General features: G+C 41.8%; 1 protein-coding gene across 1 annotated transcript in view; it reads left to right on the top strand.

The window, feature by feature from the left end:
- Positions 1 to 9,125: 9,125 nt before the first annotated feature.
- The window catches only part of CLVS2 (clavesin 2), a 52,901-nt gene continuing 37,841 nt past the window's right edge, over positions 9,126 to 24,185 (top strand). Inside the window, exons 1-2 of the mRNA XM_010115332.2 lie at positions 9,126 to 9,514; positions 19,963 to 20,137. Coding sequence (XP_010113634.1) covers positions 9,126 to 9,514; positions 19,963 to 20,137 — 564 coding nt within the window. The remainder of the gene's footprint in view (positions 9,515 to 19,962; positions 20,138 to 24,185) is intronic.

Raw genomic sequence — 24,185 nt, forward strand, 5'->3', positions numbered from 1 at the left:
GCTGTTTAGCATCTAGAGTGAATCAAACAGTGTCTAGAAAGATCTCAGGAAAGTTTATTGTTGAATGAATATCAGAATATCAGAAGCCCTGGGATTGAAAAATAAGGGACTTTCTAAGAGAAGCAAAATCGAGAACACCTGGTGGTGGGAAAAAGATAAGGGACACCTGGTAGTGGTTAGAGGAACTATGGGTATAAAAGAAGGAAAATGGTAAGAATAGTGGGCTCTCTGCTTAGTTTGCAGTAGGGTCTGAGACTATGCTCTAACAACTGGACTATGCTCTAAACAACTATGTACTGACAGTTTATGGAAAGTGTTCAACAGCCATCTTATTTTGCACTTTGAATTTCTTGGTGGTAAAGGGACCTGAGACTTAGGCAAAACTAACAGCAGTTGCTGGCCTCTCTAATGAACAGATCAAGTGTAGGTGTCCTTTTCACCTCCTACCATATGATAGCTCCATGGTGTAACAGCCAGAAAACAGCTAAATGTTTAAGCTGGACTGGAAGTAAACATGCAGTCCTACAGTGTTGCCATTTAATAGGGCTTAATTTGTTTTTCAAAGGCAGGTGTCTAGCACCATGTGAGATTCATTGAGATATCCATGGCACCTGCACAGGATTGGCAGGTGGAACACAAGAGCTATGAGTGACCCAGGCCTGCCAGAGCAGCAGCTGAAGGCTGGGCACAGTTATTGCAGGCAGCCCGAATGACTCTAAATGCCTGTGCTTTGGCAACCGACTTGAATCTTAAGTGACTGAGTGAAGTTTAAACTTAGCATTTTTAAGGCGCTAAAATAAAATCACCTGCAGCGGTGGCAGAATTACCTTCATTTCCAAACCCAAATATGTCTACATTAGTAAGCATGGAGATGTTTCCATTGTTGCTGTCAAAAAACCCTTAAATTTGTGTTGCCTGCTACCATTACTGTCTGTAAAACGCCGTGACAATAAGCTCTTCATGTGTGTAAGTGTAGAAAATAAGGCCACCTTTCTGCCCATTCTGGTTTAATGACTTTCAATGGCTCCATTTATTTTGAAACAAGTTGCAGCATAAGGCAATTTTGCTACTCAATAGCTTTTGGGTGCAATCTGGTTTTGACTTAGGAAATAGATGAAGCTCTCAAACAGCCTGAATTCTTTAACTGAAAGAAAGGCTAGAGACAAACTTGAAAGGCAGCAAGCTTCTTCACGCTTCATTATATTCTCCAAAAAGAAAATCACAAAATATGGATGATGGTCCAAGTTTTCAAAGAACAGAGAAAACTGGAAAATCCTAACAAAATTATATCACCAAACACAGCCCATGTTAGTTACATTATCTTGCCACATAAGTATTTGCACTGTGATGGAATTCAAGTATGTTTTGCTGAACAAGCTGAAAATGCTGCCTTAGGAGAATGGGCTGACTTCAGCTTTATTCAATTGCTTTGCTTTCAGGCAATTTCTGATATTTCAAAGTGACTGACAGAATCAAGCCAAATTCACAAACTCAGTCACTCAAAATGATATAAATTATGACCTTTAAGATCAGAATGGATATTTCTGAGAAAATTTCAGGAAAGTACTATATAGTTATGATAGATGAAAATAATTGACTTTTACAGAGAGCAAGTGGTTCTGTGGCTGCCATGTATGGAAGGTGACATGAATGTTCATGAAGAGTTCACCCGCAGGTTGTACCAAGTAATCTGCTGATCAATGGCCGTAACCGAGTCAATAATGAAATGTTTGTTACTGTGTCTAGATGTGGAGATCAAACACTGCCAGAAACGGTGTGGTGATATTGTAGGATTAATATCAGGCATTGCATCCAGCTTACAACTGGCAGAGCGACATGTATCATTATTGCTGTGGGCATGATTTGAATTAAGCTTGCCCAGAGAACATTGAGAATAATACTGTACTAAAAATGACCTATGAAACCGCATATCATGAGAAAAGAATCCTAAAGGAGATGCTATGTTAAAAAGAATTCCTGTGTGTCTTATCATTTGTGGCACTAGAGATAAAATGCGTGATGCTGTGTGCGCCTGCAGCATCCATGTCACATAATGAGTAAAACAGACTTCCAGTGAAGAAGCATAGTTATCTGACCATGTGGACAAAGTGGGAATTAAAAATATTATAAAGAAATATCAGGAAACGAGAGCTTGAAGACAGGATATAATAGATCAAATAGGAAATGTTTACTTGTTTGGTACAAAGTGAGCTCTAAACATGATAAATAGTTAGAAACACACAGGGACAGACAGAGAGAAAGATAAGTCAGGGAGAGTAATACACCACAGAAAACTTTGCAAAGGCTGGATTTTCAGCAACAGAAGACCACTCTTTATTAAACAAAGCACTGCAGTCTTTCCAGTCAGATGAAAGCTGCAACTTATTCTAAAAGTAAATCCACCAAGAGATTTTAAAGCTGGAGATACTGAGGTTCCCCCAAACCACTCTTAACAAGATGAAAACATGTCCCCAGATTTGGCAAAGTAGTTTCAGAAGTACCTTCACAGCAGTGAACCCATTCTACAGCATCTCTCCCATCAGGATGTGGAGAAAACAGCTGATAGGAGCTTGGATGGTGCTCAGCTTCCTGAGCTGTAACTGAATGAGGCTTACTGAAGTCACAAGTACCTTCACTTTGTGCAACCAAACCAAACATTACCTTGTTTCCCACACAGTGAATTTAGCAGTTATTCTGGCATGGGTAATGCTGGTACTTTAAAACAGCTGAGATTTGTCATTCTATGTTGCATCCAAATGTGGCTTTCATCCATCTGCTGCATGTGCCAGTGTGTCTTCAAGGACAAAACTGATCACCTTCTACTTAAATATCCAAGTTTGGATATTGACTTCAAGAAAGACAAGGCACAGATCATCACTGGGAGCTTTTCAGTCTTACATGTCTTTCTCATACTTGCATTAAAAATGATTTAATGAATAATTTTGTTCCATGACTGCATTCATCCATTTTTAATAAAATGAGCATTTATTCCAAACTTAGCATTCTTCAGCATTCTGTATTAATTCTGTACTGAAATTTTTGAATGTTTAATGTCCTAACTCACCATTTGACTAAGCTGACTGAAACTATTGGCTCGGTTATTAATTCATTATCTTTTATTTCCTATATATCTCTGATATGCAAATTTTTATAGCAGGGAAATACTTTGCTCCCAGTTAATGCAGCTTTAATATAACAATGAAATTCATACTTTGCTCCCAGTTAATGCAGCATTAAAATAACAAAGAAATTAATTACAATTCCAGATACCTTTTTCCTTACAGTAAATTAATGTTTGAACTTGCTTGATAAGAGTCCTGCCGTTGCCTAAGTTTGGTTTTGGGGTTGGCTTTATTTTTTTCCAAATTAGTACAACTCTTAAGATATTTTGTGGTGGCACTAATGCTGGGTGAAACTTTTAACTTTGTGTATAATCTGTTTGTGAGATGCTGACTTTCTCCAAATCACAGGTTAACTATTTGAACCTAGAATTTCACCTCTGAAAGACTGTCTATTCCAACAGTAAAAATGGCCTGTAAAGACCTCATGTAGATAGAAGAGGAAAGCCCATTAAAATACTGTCCCCATGATGCTAACGCCCTACTCACACCCACCTGTTCATACGGTACATCTGTAGTGTTTTAAATGCCAGAGATTGAAAGAACAGAGGTTGGGCAGCCAAAAAAAAGAAGAGAGATTCTTCCTGAGTCTTTATACCAGCTCCAAATAAAGAAATAAATTATTCTGTCAGTCTACAGTAGATAAGATAAAAAACACCAGGCTAAATTGCAGCAAGTGACAGATAGGCCAGACATTGGGAAAAATGTACTGCATGGATTCAGCTCTGGGAGAGACTGTCTAGAGAAGCTGTGGAGTACCTGCTGCTGGAGTTTTAAAAATACCACTCAGACAAACATCCATCAGGATGGAGGACAGATAAACTAGGCAATCTCTTAAAATCCCTTCCAGTTTTATTTTTTATGATTCTGTGAGTAGGCTTGTCATACCAAAATATTTCTCCGATTAGGGTCTGATGCTATCCCTTGTCTACTGCAAGACTATTTATCCCTATGTTGTTAGAGATCTATGATGATGAATAAAAGAGAGATGACTAGTTTGCTTTCAGAAGCCAATTTTTTATTCAGCATCTGAAGTTGCAAACAGATTTCCAAGAGAGCTCAGTTCCAGAAGTTCCCTTGTTTGAGTTATAACAGGACTTTCTAGGTCAAGCATCCTGAGATTTTCTACAAATATGCTTAAGTAAATATCGCCATCATGCTCAGACATATGACTGCATTCCCGTAACTTACCTAGTTACAGAACGACATCTAAGGCGAATCCTCAACCTCATGTGCCTTCCACTGAGGTTTAAACCGAGAAGTTTTACCCACCAGGAGATCAGTTGCTAAGTGTCAGCTGCCATATGGGAACTTGTTAAGTAACAGCACTGTGGTCAATGAATGACTTCAAGGATGAACTCATGTTGAAGAAAGTATTTCAGGAGTCCAGGAGCCTAATGCTAACCAATACTGCTCCTCAGGCACCCATGTTCAGCCACTGAAGAGGCACACTATGAAACTGTAAAGGTGCTTTTTCTAACCACCTGCAGTTGTTCTTAAAGTCGTAAAATGTTTGAATTAAGTTTCTAAATTGATTCTGAAAATGGGACCTAGACTTTGAATTTAGCTGCTTTTGATTTAGATGCCATTTAGGTGCTTTTGACAAAGCTTAGCCCTTTTTGAAAACTTCAAGAAGATGCTTGACTGTATGCACCTACACAAACACCACTGAAGAGGAATGGATGTGAGCATATATTCCTGGTTATATCTACTTTCAAACACATTTCTCATCTCTTTAGCTATATCACAGCTAAATAAGATAAACTTTCTTGGAAATTTGATCCTATATGCATAGCTGTCCTGAAGGAGTACCCAGAGCAGGATGCTGAGGACAATGTAAATAAAGTCAAAGACAACAGCAAGAGTTGTCTAAAGTCTTAAACCACTCCCCAGAAAGTGAGGTACCAACACTGGTCTTAATACAGTGATGTCCTTATCCACCATCTAGTGTTTATTTTGTTTAGTTTTATTCCTGTGTTCCATTTTTGTTCCTGAATGACCTGGTCTATTGCTAATTTTAAATAATTTAATTCTGGATGTGAATTAGCATCTCTGATATCAAGCACCTACACCAACACCTCTGTTTCTTATTGTGCTTTATTTTTATTTCAAATCAAGTGCCTAATTGGAGTGCTTGTAGGATTGTAGGGCGCTTGGATTTTAATTGTACGAAGTTCCGGCAAAAGTGACTATCAAAGCGTCAAAGAAAAAATAATAGTTTGTAAGTGCAAGTGAAAAGATGCTGAGATTTACATAATGGATTCAGTCAGACACCCCTACTGTTTCATAGAGGGAAAACTGCATGTGCGCAATAAATAAATTACACTGTGCTATCAGTATGTTGCTTCTAACTGCATTAGTGGCTCCATTTTTCCTCTCATGACTCAGGTAGGATGACGTATTGGAAAACCCATATTTCTTCATTATACTATTTAAATGCTTTGACAGATCAGCTTAGAGATGATAGAAACATTTTTTATTGCTCCTACCAAGTTATTTGTATTTGACACAAATCTTACATGTGTTTACATGCACGATCTTGAAATACTGAAAAAAAATGTTATTGTCATAATAAACCCTATCTGTAGCTCAAGTAGGACACAACCAAAATCTTGTTCTTTGACCTGCTCTACCTTCAGACTGTCTTGCTGCGCACACTTTTCATAGTGCCCACCTTCTAAGTATACTCAGTTTCGGAGAGAGCTGTGTAAAGCATTTCCTTCATGATGAGGGCATTTTGATCTACGTTTCAACAATTCATTGCAAAATGATTTTCTTGAAATGCTGTTAATATTCGGTGAATTTCATTTTAATGTGGAAAAGTACCGGTTAGAAATTGTCAAACTATTAAATCCATTTTTATGGAGACTGAACCTTGCTTTGAAAAAGAAGCGTACAGAAATTGGATGGTTTTGATGAAATTAATGAATATATTTTTCTTATATGAATTCTTAATGAATAGGTTCTTAATGAATAGATTCTTAATGAATAGATTTTTCTTATCCTTTTCCTCCACATTTTTCTGTGCTTTTTTATTTTAAAAAGCATAAGAGGAATGGCTTAAAATGGTAAAAAATGGGGAAAAACAAAAAAGGGAACAATACTGAAAGTTTTCAGACAAAATTCCATGTATTTTCTTAATTTTTTTTTAAATTAAGAACTTTCAGAATTAAACTTTTCTGTAGTTTCAAAACTGTTAATATTTCATTTTTGCCTAGCTCACTTTTTTTTTTCCCTGTTCAGTGCATCTGTGTGCTGGAATATATGAGAAAATCTAATACATGTGTGTGTTTCCATTTGCAAAAGAAAAACAAAGCAAATTAAGGAATGTGTTAATGGAGGTCACAGACAATATATATTACGGACTTGATTTTGCAAGGCACTGAATGCCTGCAGCTTGCTTTGCACTGAGTGAATTTAAGGCACTTGTCACATGATCTACTCTTTTATTAGCTTAGTTGCAGTGGAAAAGGCAGAGCAGTAGCATCAGAAATGGAAAATGATGGCAGGATAAGTCTGGTTGTTGGTTCCTTAGGGCTGATGGAAGCAGCTATTCTCAAAGGGTCTCTGCTGAGGAATATATAAGTAATACAGAGGAGGATAGCAAGAGCAAAGGCAAACAAAGATTTAAGAATAATAGAAAGTCGGGGAAAAAAAGCACAAACTATTTCTGGAGCGATAACTGCTCCAAGAAAAGTTATCAACCCAGATGAACCACATCTACGCAAGGCATTTTATCAAAGGGAAATAAGCTCACACTAGAGAGTGACTCAGTCCTGGGGCAGACTGCGTGTCTTTCTCTCTTGTGAGGCATCTCAAGGCACAGAGTGAAATTCAAGAGATGGAATAAAGCCGGGCCAGGATGACTGGGTACTTACAGACTGGTCCTTCCAACAGTTTCTGCCTGAAGCTAGGCCACGGGAAGTCTGGTACCCACCTCAGTAAGGATGGGTGTTTCTCTCTGCCCTTCCAGCCATCCATACTGCAGATATTTTCAGATTATTATGAAGAAACAGATAAAGCTTGACTCCTTGGCACAAAGAAGGAATCTGGTGAAGAACTGCAAAGCCCTATAAAAACCTGTAAAAATGAAAAACCCCCTTTAGGCCCCAGAAGAATGACCATTTTGCCACCTAACTACTGTTTGCTGCGAACTCGTGCCTAGAAGGCGCCCATTGCTGAGGGCTCCCTCCTGCTGCCGAGGTTGTCGGTTCCATCTGCTGATGGCCTGCAGAAAACGCAGGGCATCGTTTAAATGTTTTAACGAGTATTTTTACTTGCCAGAGAACACATACTGTACTTCCTACTGGTGTACGCCCCATAGATACCCCTCCATAGATCAGTGATCTCAGCGCCTTCTCAAGGATTGAGGCCGTGTGCTCTGGCTATGTCACCATGGGAAGGGAGCCCAACACAGTACCAAGGAGCTGCGCTTCCTATAGGAAGGAGGAGGAGAAGGCACGTCTTACGGGCTTTCCCGTGCTTGCCATATCATTTCACGTAAGCTTGATTTTCAGGCGTATTTGCATCGGAAAGGTCCAGTCCCTCAGACAAAGGTCAAATGTTCTTCAGTGGGAACTTTTTTTGAAATCAAACTTTCCCGCATGAAAAAATGGCATCTTTCCTCACCAAAATAGTCAATATACAGAAGGAGGGTATTTTGCCCTTCGCAATATCATGCAACTTAAGACACGCTGCCTCCAATACGGGGCCAAAAAGAGGGTCGCTTTATTTTAGCCCCAGGTTTTTAAGCTTGCAACGTTTCACCTGAAGAAATTCGGTCAAAAGAGAGGATTGCAAGAAAAGGCAGTGCTCGAGGAACAAGGTCTCGCCCGAGATTTAGGCGGGGCCCTTGCTCTGACCTCTGCGGGGGCTTACGCGCAGCTCCGCAGCCCCCTGCTCGCCCCCACAGGGCAACCACCATCTTGTTCCGCGTAGCCCCGGCGCAACCGGCCGCGGCCCTGCCCTTCCCAACGCTCCCCGCCCCACGCCGCCGCGGAGATCCGCGCTGCGGCGGCAGCTCACCCCCCACCCCTCCCGCAACCCGAAGCGGGCCGAAGGGCGGCTCCCGCACAGGGTTTTCGGCGGCCGGTCCCGCACGGCGCACACCAGGTGCCGCTGCGCGGGCGGGGCGGGTGCCCGCGGGCGCGTGTGCGCGGGCGCGTGTGGAAGGCGGGGCCGCGCAGCAGGCAGCCCCGCGCCGGCTGGTGCCATCTGGGAGCCGGGGCGTGGAGCGGAGCGGAGGAGGGGGAAGGAGGAACGAGCATCCTCAAGGCCGAGGCTCCGTTTGTCTTTCCGAGCCCCGCGCTGGCGAGCGAGAGGCTTTTCGGCGCCGGTACCTGCGGATCGGCTTCCCTCCTCCTCGCTGGTGGTTTTTTTTGTTTTTTTTTTTTTTGTTTTTTTTGGTGTTTTGTCTTTTTTTTTTTTTTTTTTAAGCCTCCTTCAAACCCAGGGGGACGCTTGCGAAGCGAGGCGAGCGCTGATCTTACGTAAATGGTGCTGCTCCGCGGAGGGCAGCCCCCCTGCCAGCCCCGGGCCAGGGGAGCGACCCCGGGTGCCGCTCGCCCTGCTTAGCAGACGGGCCCCTCGCTGCCGCTGCAGCCCGGCCTGAGATCCGCACCGGCATCGCCACCGGCACTGGCGGGGGCGGGCGGCATCCCCGTCCCCGGCGGGTTTCGGCAGCTCCGCGGAGCGGCTGCGGGGATGACGGGGAGCGCCGGACCCCGCGGCGGGGAGGGGGCGATGTCGGAAAGATAACGCGCCCCGCCGGCAGTCTTGGTGTCAAACCCACCGCCACCTTCAGCCCCACTCCAGGACCCGGCTGCCGGGGAGCCGCTTGCTTCTCGGCGGCCGGACTGGCAGCGGCGGCGGCGGCGGCGGCAGGGAGTGGCGGGGCGAGGTCCGGCGGCGGACGGCCCTGCCGGGTCACCCCGGCTGCGGGGGGCGAGCCAGTAGCCGGGAGGTTGAGGAGCGCAGGCAGCAGAGGAGGAGGAGGAGGGCAGCGCCATGACTCACTTGCAGGCAGGTCTCTCCCCGGAGACTCTGGAGAAAGCCCGGCTGGAGCTGAACGAGAACCCTGATACCTTGCACCAAGACATCCAGGAGGTGCGGGACATGGTGATCACCCGGCCGGACATCGGCTTCCTCCGCACTGACGATGCCTTCATCCTGCGGTTCCTGCGGGCCAGGAAGTTTCAGCACTTTGAGGCGTTTCGCCTCCTGGCCCAGTACTTTGAGTATCGCCAGCAGAACCTGGACATGTTCAAGAGCTTCAAGGCCACAGACCCGGGGATCAAGCAGGCGCTGAAGGATGGCTTCCCTGGTGGGCTGGCCAACCTGGACCACTACGGCAGGAAGATCCTTGTCCTTTTTGCTGCCAACTGGGACCAGAGCAGGTAAATGCAGGGCTGCCCGCCCGCCTTGACCCCTTTTTTTCCCTGGGCAGTGCGTGGGAAAAGCTGTGGCAGAGCCGGGTGAGGAGTGGGTGGGCAGCGGGGACACAGCTGGCTCTGCCCGCAGTGGGCTGGGCAGCAGCCTGGAAGGCAGAGGGAGAAGAGAGAGAAGAAACGTGTTTTTTTGGCTTCGGACCTTCCCAACCTTCTCATCGTTTAGTCTCTGAATTTTGGGAGGGAAGTAGGAACTGCTCAGGTGCTCTTCTCAACTGGCTGATAGGAGGTTTACACCCTTCTGCCTCCCTTGAGCCGAAGTGAGCTGGCACGGCCGGTGATGTGCTCATCCCTCTGACAAAGGCTGGGTGCGCTCTCTGTGCTGGTCTTTCTGCTTCAGCGCACAGAGCTGCTTGGGTGCCTGAGGAGAAAGTGGGAGATGCTGCTTGTAGAACAGGAGTATCCATCCTGGCTTTTGAGCTGAAAAGTTTGCCTGTGGAGGGAACCGGGGCTCTGAATCCTTTCCCTCAGCTGAAGAAAGCTCTTCCTGAGCCACCTGGAAATGCCAGGATGGAAGTTACAGTAACCACTTCTTTCCCCTACTCATGCTGCTCCAAGAGTGAATTCCCTGCATAATAAGATCTGAGCACAAAAAGCTTCTGTAGCAAATTGAAGGAGGCTAGCACAGTCCTCACAACAATTTCTGATATATTTTGGGACTGCTCTAGCCTGAAGATGGCTTAGTAGGCTGACCCAAGAGCTGTGTCCCATCAAGGCCCTTTCTTTTAGCAATCAGCTTGATACTATGTGACACTATTTGGCTATTCTAAATTGAGTGTCATGCCCACTTTCTCCTCCAGTCTAAAATTACATCCACAAAAATTGTTTGATTTTCAGTACATGTAAATGAATGCATCCGTTAAGAGCAAACTCTAAAGCCTGCTCCTGTGAGCCCTGCATGGCTTCCCTAGGCTCCCAACATGAGAGCAGGTTTAGGATCTGAAGCACTTCTTAGTGAGAAAACTTAAAATCTTGCTACTTGCCTTCACATGAAGCCAAACTGTCTTTTTTACAGCCAGCACGGGCTGGACACAGGCAGTGCTGAGTGCTCAGTGCAGATATCCCAAGTTCTGCTGTTCTGAAACATGAGGAGGGCAGGAACAACTAGCAGTGTGAATAGGAAGGACAAAATTTGGGGGATTGGCATACTCAAGCCTGCCCTTTAAGTGTTTGTGTAGCTGTTGTCTTGCAGGCTGTGTCAATAGCTGCTGCAGGGACTGATCCCACAGCTCCCTGCAGCAGTCGGTGCTACAGCTAGGGACGGGTCTCTGGACGGATGGCTGCTAGCCCACCGTGGCTTTCCTCCACTCCAGGCAGGGTGGCTACTTCCACACCACCTCCAGGAGAGTTTCCTGGCCCTTGCTAACCCATGATTAGTGCCCAGGGACTGGGAGAAAGCTGTCTGGCACAAACCAAACCAGCCCACAGCCAGGCTAACAACTAGAAAGTGTGGATGAACATACGCAGAGCTGGGGCCAGCATCCCTTTCCTGCTTCAGTTTTCTGTCAGATGGAGGCACAGAAGCTGAGTGAGGAAGCAGTGGTGATGAGGCTGAGGACTGTCTGCGTGGGCCTCATTTCCCACATAAAGACCAGGTCAACTTTTTATTTCAGAAACAGCTCCATGAACTCTTAAAAATCCCTGAATAAAGAATTAGGAAATAAACGAATGTTGAGGTCTTTTAGGAAGTCATACATCATGTAGAAGAGGAGGCTCTGGGGAGACCTTATAGCAGTCTTCCAGTACCTCAAGGGGGCCTACAGGAAAGACGGGGAGAGGCTGTTCAGTAGGGCCTATTGTGACAGGACTAGGGATAATGGTTTCAAAATAGAGAGAGAGAGATTTAGATTAGATATTAGGAAAAAATTTTTACAATGAGGGTTGTAGAACACTGGAACAGGTTGCCCAGAGAGGTGGTGGATGCCCCATCCCTGGAAGCATTCAAGGCCAGGTTGGACAGGGCTCTGAGCAACCTGATCTAACTGGAGATGTCCCTGTTCCTTGCAGGGGAGTTGGACTAGATGACGCTTGAGGGTCTTTTCCAACCCTAACCATTCTATGATTCTATGATTCTGTGATTCTATGATCTACTATGAAGAAGTTTCCTTGTTAAAGGTAGTGTGGCCTATTTTATACTGTTATTAAAAAAAAAAAACAACCCAAAGCTTTATGTGACTCTTTTCAGATCATTAGTTCCTAGTCAAAAGATCACAAAGAATTTGAATTCAGAGATAAAATGGCATTTAAAAAATAATTGGCATGTGAAAAGAATAGGTTTATTCTTAGCTTTGGATGTGCTGATATTTAAACTACATGAGATCAGCTGATAAAACAGTAAGTTTATCATGATCTTTGTCATGAAGTCCTATTGGTAAAATTATTATTCATGATACAATGGGGAAGTGACTGGGGTACACAGAGGTACCTAATGAGCATGTTTGCAGTTGGGTCCCTATTGCTCTTCAGCACTGCCCGCTCACAATACGGCTCTCCTCCAGACCGAGGGGTTTATTCTCAGACCACTCAGACAAAGGGAAGAGAGCTGAAGCCCAGCTGCGGGGAGTGGCTTGCTCCAAGACACATGACAAGTCAGTGACAGATCTGGGAACGGAGCTAGGTCACTCTCTTTACTAATTAATTTAGTGTCTTCCATTATCTGATGTTCAGCAACTGAACCTAGGGGAGCACTGTGTATGGAACGTATACTAGAGCTGCTACACGATATGACTCAAGCTTATGCCTTAACTGACTTGAGATCTTACTGTATGTAAACCAGTGCTCCTCTTAGAGCAACACTGGGAGGATTATTTCTTAAATCTGTCTTGTTAGCACCTCTTTTTATGCTTCATGAACTAAGTTAACAGAGCACAGCAAGCCTCCAAATTTATCATGTGTGTACGACTTACTATGGTCAGCATGTAACAATTAGAAATAAAAAGTTCCAATTTGTTATTTAAATGGATAGCAGACATACTATAGATGATTTATATAGCACCAGCAGGCTGGGGTTTACATAGTTCCAGTTAGAAAGAAAAGCGTGGGAGGAAAAATATTCCTCTGGTAAAACAAGCCTGTGTACTAGATGTTAAGTCATTAAATTAAAGCAGGGCCTGAAAACTGTACCAGATGTCCTACCATCTGAACAACTAAATCAGACGTGTATTTAAAGCAAACAAGCAAAAAAAGGAAAGGTGAAGCATAGTATGTTCAGTAGCCCAGCAGCTTTTCAATGGGACCCTGCCTATCTCTGCATCCTGTCTCTGCGATGGGCAAAGTGGAGACAGCTGGCTTTCCTGCCAGGAGGCTGTAGGTGGGGGGGATCAGCCTCCCCTGTTAGCTTCCAGATTGTTGATTCATAACTACATTTGCCTTGTAGGTGTGTACATGCATTTGAAGACTCCCTTTTTCTTAATGTGTCCAGGTGGTAAAGTTTTTTTTTCAGTTAATGGTACAATTAACTTCAACTCTCAGCAGCAAGGGATCTGTTGTCATGCATGTTCTGTATCCTTCGTGGCACCTGTACACAAGTTCCCTAGGAAAATCAGTCCCTTTTGATGCTATTTATTTGAAATCTTTCCTGGTGTTAATTGAATTTTTCCTAGAAAGTGCAATAGAAAAGTGCAGTAAAAGAGTGTGGTGATACCTAGCTTCTGTCTGTGTCACAGTGACCCAGTCAGCTCACACCATCCTCAGTGAATACAGAAATCCACTGCACTCCTTACCGTTAGCTCTGCTGTTGCATCAGATGATTTACAGCAGGGCAAAGACGGAGTCCCCTGGTTTGCTTTCAGAACTATACTTTCGTCTGCAGAAGTGCTAGATACTCTTCTTTTCCTCCCATTAAATGAAAATTTAAATTCTCTAGCTATTAGGAGGCTTGTCTGCTCCTCAGCTCACTATTAACCACAGGCGACTTGGCAGGGTGTTTTTCAAGCTCTGATGGAGGCAGTGTGACAAAATAAATAGCAGTTCTAACAATAATAACATATTAACAATAACAAAATACCTGGTTAATAGGGAGAGTTTTTGTTTGGAAGGACTATCTTTCAAATAATAATTATCAACTAGTGCAAACACTGTCATTTTTTTTTTTCTACAGTTTCTCCTGCTGGGTGATGCTGTCTTATTGTTTCCTGGCTTTCCCCCAGGTATCCATATCTGCCTGTAATCACTTGTATTTAGACTGTGAGTGTTTGGCTATGGATCTTTTCGATCAATGCTGAAATCTTCATTTATCAGCTGAAAAAATTTAGATCAGCCAAATCTTCATCCATGGCTGTGGTTGTTAGACACTGGGCTAACATAAGGGATAATAAATGGTATTATATCTGAATCTAAAAGCTGATCTGGTGAAATATTTGAAGCAGTTTATGTTTCTCTATGCATTTTTCTGACACTGGTTGTGCTTTTAGTTTTTAGAATAAGGGTCCCCAGGGAATGCTGCCCCTGTTTAAGCAGAATACTTGTAAGAGAAGTTTCGATCCCCCATCTTCTCAGCATTCAAATCTGTATCCAGACTGACAAATCAAGGAGATCTGAGGCATCATTTCTGGGTACTCCTTTGTGTATCTTGAGGGCTCTTGTTTCGCTGAAAGTCTAAAAATATTAAGCCAGAGCAGTAGGTTAGAAATGGAATGGTGGCTCAGCGACTTGACCAGCTTTCTCTTTTAAACCACAGCGGCACAAGAGCTCATTCCACAGAAAACTTTACTTGTCCAAATGGTGATGAGCTTAAAATACAGATTGTGTGTTCCTTATGTGTTTGGGGCCTTCAGGAAACATGTGACTTAAATTCAAGCAAAGAAGACTTACCATTTATCTCTTCTAGTTAACAGTTTGCATCCTGAGAGGCAGACTCATGCCACTCAGTTCTAATTCTCAAAATGACTCGAAATGCCTTGATATCGGGGAGGAGATGACAAATAGCAATAGAGATAGTAGGGCAATGCTGCCAAATCAGATTATCTGTTACTCAGTGCAAATGTGAATCGACTGGAACCAGAATCTGGTTAAACAGATGATACGGATGGATGCCACCCATCATCAAGAACACGAAATACTGAAAACAGCTGACACAGCTGGATTTGACATGAGGAACCTGCATCCTGCATTCTCCCTGTCTCTTCTCTTTCTGTTGGTCTGGTAGAAATCCCAGTGGCCTTTGGGAGTGAAGAGGATGCATAGACCATGTAACCAAGAGGTAAAGGTGAAAGATGATAGTGAAGTACTACAGTTGACAGCAGCATCTACCAGACTGTTTTTCCGAGAAATCCTTGGAAATACTTTGAATCTGTTCATGTCCCATAAAAAATTCTCAAATAACTTTTCTTTTCAGTAAAGGGGAAATTGCTGCCTCTGTTAAACTACAAGAGCGCTGGATGCTCAGTTAATTGTTTGAACTGTTCTGTTCTTGACAAATCAAGACCTCAGTGAGGCATTACTCTAGAAAGCTCTGTTGCTGTTGTGGAGAGAAATGGTAGCCGTCCTGAAGCATTTGAAAGAATCACTGTCAGTGTGGCTATTAACTTGTCAAGCCTTCCCAGGCTCATTGCTTTAAAATCAACCTGAATGAAAAATTTCAAGAGGTAGCTGATTTGAACTCAGGCTGGGACTTAGATAGAAAAGGAGCATTAAGAGTGCATTATGTATGTGATAATGTATTTCCAGTATTTGTTGTTCACTTTAACAACTGGGCTAAAAAAGTTGTCTAAGCTCTCCATTGAATTAAGCATGGTTCTATAAATAGAGGGTATTAAATACTTTTAAATTAACCGTGAGTTCTCGATTATCCTAGCAATTAGTACTACCTTGCTAGCTACAATATGTCCCATAACAGTCTGCCTAAACAAGTGAATGCAACTGAATTTAGTCATAAATAAATAAAGATTTTTTTTTTTTCTGCACAGCCTAAATCCAGGCTACTACAGAACGTGCTCTGCAGCGTATCAGGCTCAGCATGCCCTGCGTACCTGACAGCACTGGACTAGACATTGTAAAACTGGGGCCAGGGCAAAATAAGCGGCTTGCTGTCCTCTAAATACATGCTGTTACTTAACACAGATTGGTAAGAATAAAACAATACCATCTTCCCCTCAGATTGAACACCATGGTCTCTTAAAATTAAAGGCTGATAGGTTGACTTTTTTCCTTTAAAGTTGAAAGACAATCAAAGCCATCTTGGACCAAATTTACTTCACACTGACTAGCTTATCTTGTTTTTCTCTCTTTGGGTTGGTTATATTTCCTTGTCTATATGGAAAGTAATTTCAGTGTGGAATAAAAGTTTCAGCAACACAATCCAGTGTAATTTTCCCCACCTTTTAAAATGTAGGATTTTAATTTCCCTGAAATGCATATTTTGTGTCAGAACCTGTGACACAGCACCTGAATCCCGGTGCTGACATGAACAGTAGTAGCACTGAAGTGAAAAGTTGGACAACATGGCGTTGGAGTGGATTAAAGATGAGTCTTTATGCAGATAACTCTGTGCTGTGTAAAAGTTTCAGTATATTTTATTTAATCACGTTTCATTTGCTTGGGCTGTTCAGCTGATACTTTAAATACTCAGCTTGACATTTGCACCACCTAAGATTTAATCTGTTACTCTGGGTTTACATTTCTGGCTTGCCGCAGCATGTGTCCAGAGTAAATCCACATGTGTCCAGTTAAATATCCACTAATGGATTTGCCTTTCCTGTCTGGTTTTCTGCACTGTACTTAAGTAAGGTATCAAAACCAAGAGAAGAGGTCCATTACAGGATGAAGGGTAGCTCCTGTCTTCAACCCTGAAGTGAATTTGAGGTGGGAAACTTGGTTGTTAGTGACGTGTCCCTGTGTACTCCTGATGTGGCTTTTTAGACTTAAAGAGTACTTCAGATATTTTTCTCTGCCAGAAAGTGTTCTTGCTTGCTTTTAGCTAGACCTGTGTTCTTCAGGACTTGTTTTCACTGAGAGGACTACCTTTTGTCTTTTTCAGTGGGCAAACATGCAATATCATCATTGTTGTTGTGGACTGTATTTCTTACACTGAGCAAACCTGCAGTAGGAGTGATGGTGAATGTGCCATAGATTTGTGGCGACCCAGGCCTGTGACCACTGATTACTTTCAGTGGTGGCTGAAACCCTGGTCTCATTGATGCCTGACAATTTTCCCATTGACTTGAATGAATTCAGGACATAATTAGGTGTATTTGTGTTTTCATGTATACATCTATGTATATATCACTTAGGTATATATACAAGCATTTTATGGCCAGTCTTAGAGACCTGATTGGCCTCATGGAGAAAGAATCTCTGTATCTAATGCACCAGATTTCTAGCAGTCCTATGCCACTAGGGAGCCGTTAATCTAAGGCATGTGATGTCTTCTTGAAGCCCCTAGGGAGGACATTAGAGATCTACATCAGGAATTTGGGACACATTTTCTTGGACTGGATGTAGTGTGCTTGCATCAGACTTCTGCTTTGTGGAGCTCTTCTCCTGGAGAAAGAGATCATCTGAATGGGGCAGCATAAATGTCAAGTGGGGTTGAGGCTAATTGTAGGATTTCAGTATTTCTAATATCCGTTTCTTGTATGAGCTCTGATAGATGATCTTCCTCAGATGGAGGCATTAGCTGCTCTCCCAATGTCTCATCTGATGTAATTTCCTTCCCAGTGCAATATTTCCTTTGGGAAGGTCTCTTACAGTGTGTATCTCCATCTAATTTCATGAAGCAATAAAAAAAAATATTTCTGAGACCTCCACCACCTTGTGGAGGTAACCGGGGGTTTGAAAGCCATTGGCCATGCTCTGAGCCCAGCCCTGACCCTGCACATGACTCTGTAAGCCTCCTTCCCTCAGGCTAAGCACGTATTTTAATCTCGATGCTGGCAGTTGTACAAAATGCGTGTCATACAGGGGATTTTTAGTTCCCATGTTGATTAGATGCCCTACACTGTCTATGCACCAGTGTTGTATTGGATAGATAGACTGGTCTGCAGATACCCTAGGCAAACTAAGACCTTTTAGTGGCAGTAAAATTGTCTATAGTCTTCATGCTCCCTACACTCCCCATTTTATATCCGCAGTCTTGTTTCGGCAAGAGCCGATGAAAGGTCTCAGTTTTGCTCAGGTCACTCTTCGCACTGCAGTGCTGGGCGTGTTTCTTTCTTTGCTTGTTCAGAGGCCTCAGCAGCCACGGTGGCATTTTCCCCACATGTCCAACAGTTGAGCTTGGGGAGCTGCTCTGCCTGGGGAGAGAGGGAGCATTGGCTGTGCCGTGACAGAAGCGTTGGCTCTGCCATGCCAGCCCCTGTGCCCCTGAGCAGGTTTGCTCAGGGCAGGCAGGGCGCTCCAGGTTTGCTTCTCTGCACCTACTGCAAAACCAGGTCCTGGCCTAAGAAATTCTTTGATGATCAAATTGTGCTAACAGTTTTAACGATTCAGGTTTTGAATGTTTTCCTTCAAAACAAGTTTTAAGGCTTTTTTTTTCCCCCATGGACAAAATTCCATTTACAGAAATGGTCTTTTTTTTTTTCTACCAAAAGGAAATGGAGAATTTTAGCGTTTTGAGGATTTTCATGGGGAAATCACAGAGCAGAATTTTTCTTGTGGTATTTCCTCTCCTAGTTGAAAAAAACTGAACAGAAAAGAGGAGTGAATATAAAAACTCTTATCTCAGTCAACCAAACCAAATTCAAAGCAAAATAAGAGTCTACAAAATGAAGAGAATTGATTAAAACAGTGCTTCCCCATAGGTTTTCTCAGGAAGACACACTTTTTGTTTTTCACTTGTGTTGGGCTGACATTAAGAGAATCCTTTTTCTAGACCCTTTCCTAGGAATGCATATCTGGGAAGTTCACTGAGTTTTAGTTGACTAAAAAAAAAAAAAGATGCAAAGATGTGAGGAGTCAGTTAGAGCAGAATAATTTCATTTCTGTTATTTCCTTTTGCAGATATTTTCAAAATATAGCTATGTACACAACGGAACAGTGTGCTCATTGTATTAAAGCAAGTAGAATTCAGGATAATATAATTTCTAAATAGGCACACATGCTCTTTGCTATATATGCAGTATGGTGAAGATTTCTCTGAGGGCTTGTAATTTTGAGAACTTCTATGTTTGATGTCATCATAGGAGACTTTTAAAGGGTTTTAGTTAAAAACTTCTGCACAAACACTGAAGATTTAACCCTTTCTTTTGTTTCTGGAGTATTTGCTTATCTGATATTTTTCTGGTTTCGCGTCCTAATGCTGCATCAGATACTGTGATACGGACTGGCAAATTTACATCTATTTCAGTAACTATTTATTGTACTTTTAAAAAAGATTTTTAGATATAAAACATAGTTAGCCTGGAAAAATTGAAAACTTAAATTACTACTTTCACATCTCTTAAAAAAACCCCATGTAATTCAGGTGTTTCACCTTTTCAAAAAAAACTCAATAAGCTAAACTGCAAGTTGATTAATGACTCTATTATATGGCAGTCTAAAGATGACATTGCTGTATATATTTAGGCTATTCAGCTGCTGTGTTAGGTACTTAGGCTTCAAAAAAGAAAGATCATACTCAACAGGCTTGGCAATATGGAATTATGTCTTCTTTTACAAGATCATCAATTTTAGAAAAGATTATATAAAACACATAATTACATATTGTAGGTGGCATCTTTGTAAACCCAGATCTAACATAGAAAATTCCAGGACCGATGAATACTATGTTCCAAACTTATTCCTGAAACCACATAATTTGGGTGTACAAAGTACTTAGTACTCAGAAGGCACTTAAGTAACTATTAAAAGGTTGCTATTGCTCTTAAGCAGAAATACCTCAAAGCCCTGGTTTGTGTTACTTTCTGCTTTCAAGATCCTTGAATTATCAGCCTTCTGTAATACCCTTTGTAGATTTCAGAGAAAACATTACCCAGACAGAGGGACAAGGGGAACATGTGGAAATCCCCTTTTTTTTAGCTGATAATTTTGTAGAAGCTGTTATTTCAATCTGTTGGAAAAATATAGGAGGACACTTTGGGTCTAGGCTTCTGGTGTTAGACTCAAGTTTTGGTGTCATTATGATTTTAGAAAAATGCAATTTACATAGATATGTTTGTACAGGCGTTTAATAGAATGCATAGATATTAAAGCAGATTAGGAGACTACAGAAAAGTTTTGCTTTTGGTGTGTTGTGTTCTTGTAGTTTGTTCTGACTGGCTGATTGTCTAGATGTACATAATCCTGCTCCAGAGGATGAGTTTAACTACCTGAGCTTTTGAGACTTTCCCGTGACTTCTGAGGATACATTTGCATTCCTTTGGGTTAAATTTTTGACAAGCAGTACAAAGGAAGAACATTCAGAACTCCATGTCCATGGTTGTTGCTCCTTTCCTAACCAAATCTCTCCTTAACGTTCACAGGTACACACTGGTGGATATTTTGCGCGCCATACTTCTTTCTTTAGAAGCCATGATAGAAGACCCCGAGCTTCAAGTGAATGGATTTGTTTTGATTATAGACTGGAGCAACTTCACCTTCAAGCAGGCGTCCAAGCTCACACCAAGCATGCTTAGATTAGCCATAGAGGGCCTTCAGGTAACATTATTTTCTTTCTTTTCCTGATTCTCCTTCGTTTTGCAGTTTGTTACAAATCTAGATGGCTAAAAAAATGCAAACAAAACAAAAATCCAAGAACTTCTGAATAGCAGGAATATTGTGACCTTAAGGTATGGGTGAACAGGTGAGGTACCGTGGATCAAGCTAACATGTGAGCTCAGACAGCTAACTGCAATAGCTCCTGGCACGTAGGCTCCTTCTTTGCCATAATTAAGAGGTAACTTTTCTGTCTTTATTCCGAAGTGACTGACTTCCAGTAAATTCAGACTGTAGCTTCTGCAGCAGCATTAGAAGTAGTCAGTTTATCTTGTCATTTTGCACAGGGCTAATGAAATGTGGATTGCTAGCCCAGGTGTTTTTTTTGTTTGTTTGGGTTTTTTTTTGGTTTTTTTTTTTTTTTTTAGTTCCATTGGAATGATTTTCATTTGTACTGAAAAGTGTGGGGCACTGTGATTAGATGGTTAGCTGGGACCATTTACTTACTCAAAGTTCAGCAAGTGGTTGGCTCTTTTGCTGGGTCAGGAATAATTTGAGCAGCAGCTTCCAGGATTGAGTATACAGTTATTCAAATTTTTTTCTGCTCATTGTAAATGCATTTTACATGGGATAGCCACATTGTTGGAAAGAAAACTACATAACTCTTGGCTTTCTTCTTTAATGCTTATTAAAATGAAAAACTAGAATCTGTAAAGTAGTTGTTTGGTGTGCAATCTTGAGTTGCTGTGTTAAAAATACCAGTAATTCACTCCTGTGGCACTGTGCCTTGGTTTTACAAGGACATATATTCCTTTTCTGTGATGTTTTTATCATTTATACGTTTTTATTACTCATAAAACAAAATAACAGCCTTATCTTTGAACTTTTTTTTCACTTTGAAATTGCTATTTTTGAAGAAACTTGTATAGCAGTAGTATGGAATTTTGATCTAAATCTTGAAATGCCTTAACCAGTATTCAGACTGCTGTTGCACGCAGAAGGGTAGTGACAGTCATGAGACCAAGATCTCAATTTTCATTTTGTTGTGTTTCCTTATCTAATGGTGTGCATCCATGGCCTTGAGAACCACATAAGAAGGCAGCAGTGAGATCTGTACTCTAATAGTGCTGCATTTCCTTTTATTGCTTTCAAATTTGTTTTTTTTTTTTGTGCTGTTTTTTGAAGTTGGCTGTTGTTTTCTTGTTTAGAACATGAATAAATGCTTTAGTAGTCTTTATATTTAAATGGTGGTGTTTCTTCTTGGACATTAGTTAGAGATGGTTATTTAGAGGAGAGCTGCAAAGGATAATTGCATCTGAAAATATGACGAATGACCTACCAAACTTGATGTGGGCTCTGAGATTTTGTGTTCTTCTGCCATTGATTGGTTCATTGACTTAACTTACCCATGCCCCCAGCTTTGTAGTTTGAATATCCCAAGTCTGATGGTGGCCAGCACCCAGGGCATCATTTTGTGCCCGCTGTCTTCAGTCCTGTTGATTTCAGAAATGTAAAGCTGGGCATGAAATCATAGAATCGTAGAATGGTTAGAGTTGGAAGAGACCTTCAAAGGTCTTCTAGTCCAACCCCCCTGCAAGGAGCAGGGACATCCCTGACTAGATTAGGTTGCTCAGAACCTCGTCCAACCTGGTCTTGAACGTTTCCAGGGATGGGGCATCCACCACCGCTCTGGGCAACCTGTTCCAGTGTTCCACCACCCTCATTGTAAAAAATTTTTTCCTAATATCCAATCTAAGTCTACCTCCCTCTATTTTAAAACCATTACCCCTAGTCCTATCAATGGCAATGAGAAGGCTCTGAATTGGCAAATGTGGGATAAAACTCTCCCAATGCTCAAGGAATCTGTTCTAATCTGTGACAAGTCTTGTTATCTGTAAGCAGCAATGTTTACAAGGCCTTTTACCATAAGTCTTTTGAAGAAATCAATTAGTTGGGCTCTCATAATACAGCATTTAACTTTCTGTGGAGAACTGCTGAGGGACTGAGGGCTAACATTCTTATACTAGCAAAATTAACTCTCTAGTGATATTTTCCCAGTAGTTATACTACTGGGAGGGTGTTTATATTTAATTTCTTTTTTTTTTTTCTTTTACTTAGACATTTTTCTATGTAAAGATATATTAGAATAAATGGAAAGGACTAAAGACAACTGTGCTGAGTCTCTTGGAGGGAGAACATCACTTCAAAAACAGTTGCAATCAGGAAGGAAATAAGAGGAAACATGTCGGAAAGATGGTACACTGGGCAAGGCACAGGTTTATTTGCACCTTCTTGCAAGACTTCATGTCCAAAATGTTACATTCCCTTACCCTCAACCAAGGTTGCCTTTTCTTTTATTTTGGACGAAAATGTGTAGCGGAAACATCATTCTGAATGATGTCAAAGTAAAAAGTGCTTAGTCAGATGGTATGAAAAAGAACAAGGACAACTTACACACACTGTTTATTTATGATCTTTGTAAATATTCTCTATTTAATCAGAGAAATGAAATTTACTTTGGCTTATAAGATTTAACAGGGCTCAAGATGCTGAACTTTACCATTTGGGAAATTTAAATATTTGTGTTACTTGGGTGGAAAGGGACAGGGAAGGTGGGATTAGTGACCACTGAGTTTAATGTTAACCAAATCCCTTTGCCTCCTGAGCGAAATACACTAAATTTGCATTGTATTTGCTTAGCTTCCATGGTGAGCAGAATATTCAATATGGTACATACCAAAGAGAGTTGAATACAAACAATAACATTTCTGAGCTCCTCACAACTGCTTATTTTTAAGGAAATTGCTTTTGAAAGTATGATAAGTAAATATATACAGTTTATAACAGAACTTCTCTTCAGTAGAAGACTTTGTCTGCATATATATGTTAAGTGGGGGTATGAAAAGAATCATACCATGAATTGACTTGTATACATTAGAAAATCCTCCTAGATAATTGTTTTCAGGAAAAGAACCTTTTGGCCATGCACTTTTTAATGTTAAAGAACAGTGATTATCTATAAAGTAATGTGAATTTCCAGCATACCTTGGAAGGAAATAAATCCCTTTCAAAAACTTTGAAAAACTTTACAAAATTTAACCTCCTTCATCAGCGAGGGGTTACAAGCTGTGTGTTTCAGCTTCTCTTCCCATAGAAAGGAGAACTCTTGAGAGCTTAGAAGAAAAGCAGTTCTAACTTTCCACAGATAGTGATGAACTCTAAGCTCTTGCTGTATAAGAATGACACCTTGATGTTATGGTCTGATAAATAGCTCTATGAAAATATAATCTCAATACAGAATGTTCGTCAAAAAAGCAGGTCAAATGTTAGGAATTTTAAGGAAAGGAATGGAGAGCAGGGAACATGGTGAAGCCCCTGCAGAAATTAGTGCCATCACTTCAATCTTGAATGTTGGGGATGCTTCTGATTTTCTGTCTCAGAAAGACTACTGTAGGACTGGAGAAGGGCAAAAAAACTGCCAGAGGTGTGGACTGGTTTCTGTATAAGTAACAATGAGTTTGGTTTGGAATCTTCTGGATGGAAGAAGAAAAACTGTGATGGGAAACTACAGGTATCTGTAAAACCGTAGGATCACAGGATAATTCGGGTTGGAAGAGACCGCAAAAGATCAGCAAGTCCAACCTCCTGCTTAAGGAGGATCAGACCTTATGAGGTCAGACTAGGGCACAAACAAGGTTGTGGGTGGCTGGAGAGAGTGGTCAAGCTGCAGATGTTCTTTGTTATCTCAGTTTTAATAAATGAGCATCAACAGATGATACTAGCAAGAGGCCTGGCTCGTTGTATGACATGGTGATTCTTTGTATGATATCAGGGTAATCTGTGGAACTCCTGGCCATGGGAAATTCTGGGTGCTAAAAGTTTGGTTGTGTTCAGGGAGAGTGGGTAAGTTTGTGGAAGAAAGATGAACTGAGGATTACTAAATATGTAAAAAACACATCATAGTTCAGAGTTCCTCACGCTGCCTATAGTTGGAGAAGAGGTGAATGCTAAGTGGAAATATCACATAGGCTGTCTGCATTGTGCCTGCTCT

Source organism: Chlamydotis macqueenii, chromosome 3, assembly GCF_036417535.1.
Source record: "Chlamydotis macqueenii isolate bChlMac1 chromosome 3, bChlMac1.mat, whole genome shotgun sequence".
NCBI classification, from domain to species: Eukaryota; Metazoa; Chordata; class Aves; order Otidiformes; family Otididae; genus Chlamydotis; species Chlamydotis macqueenii.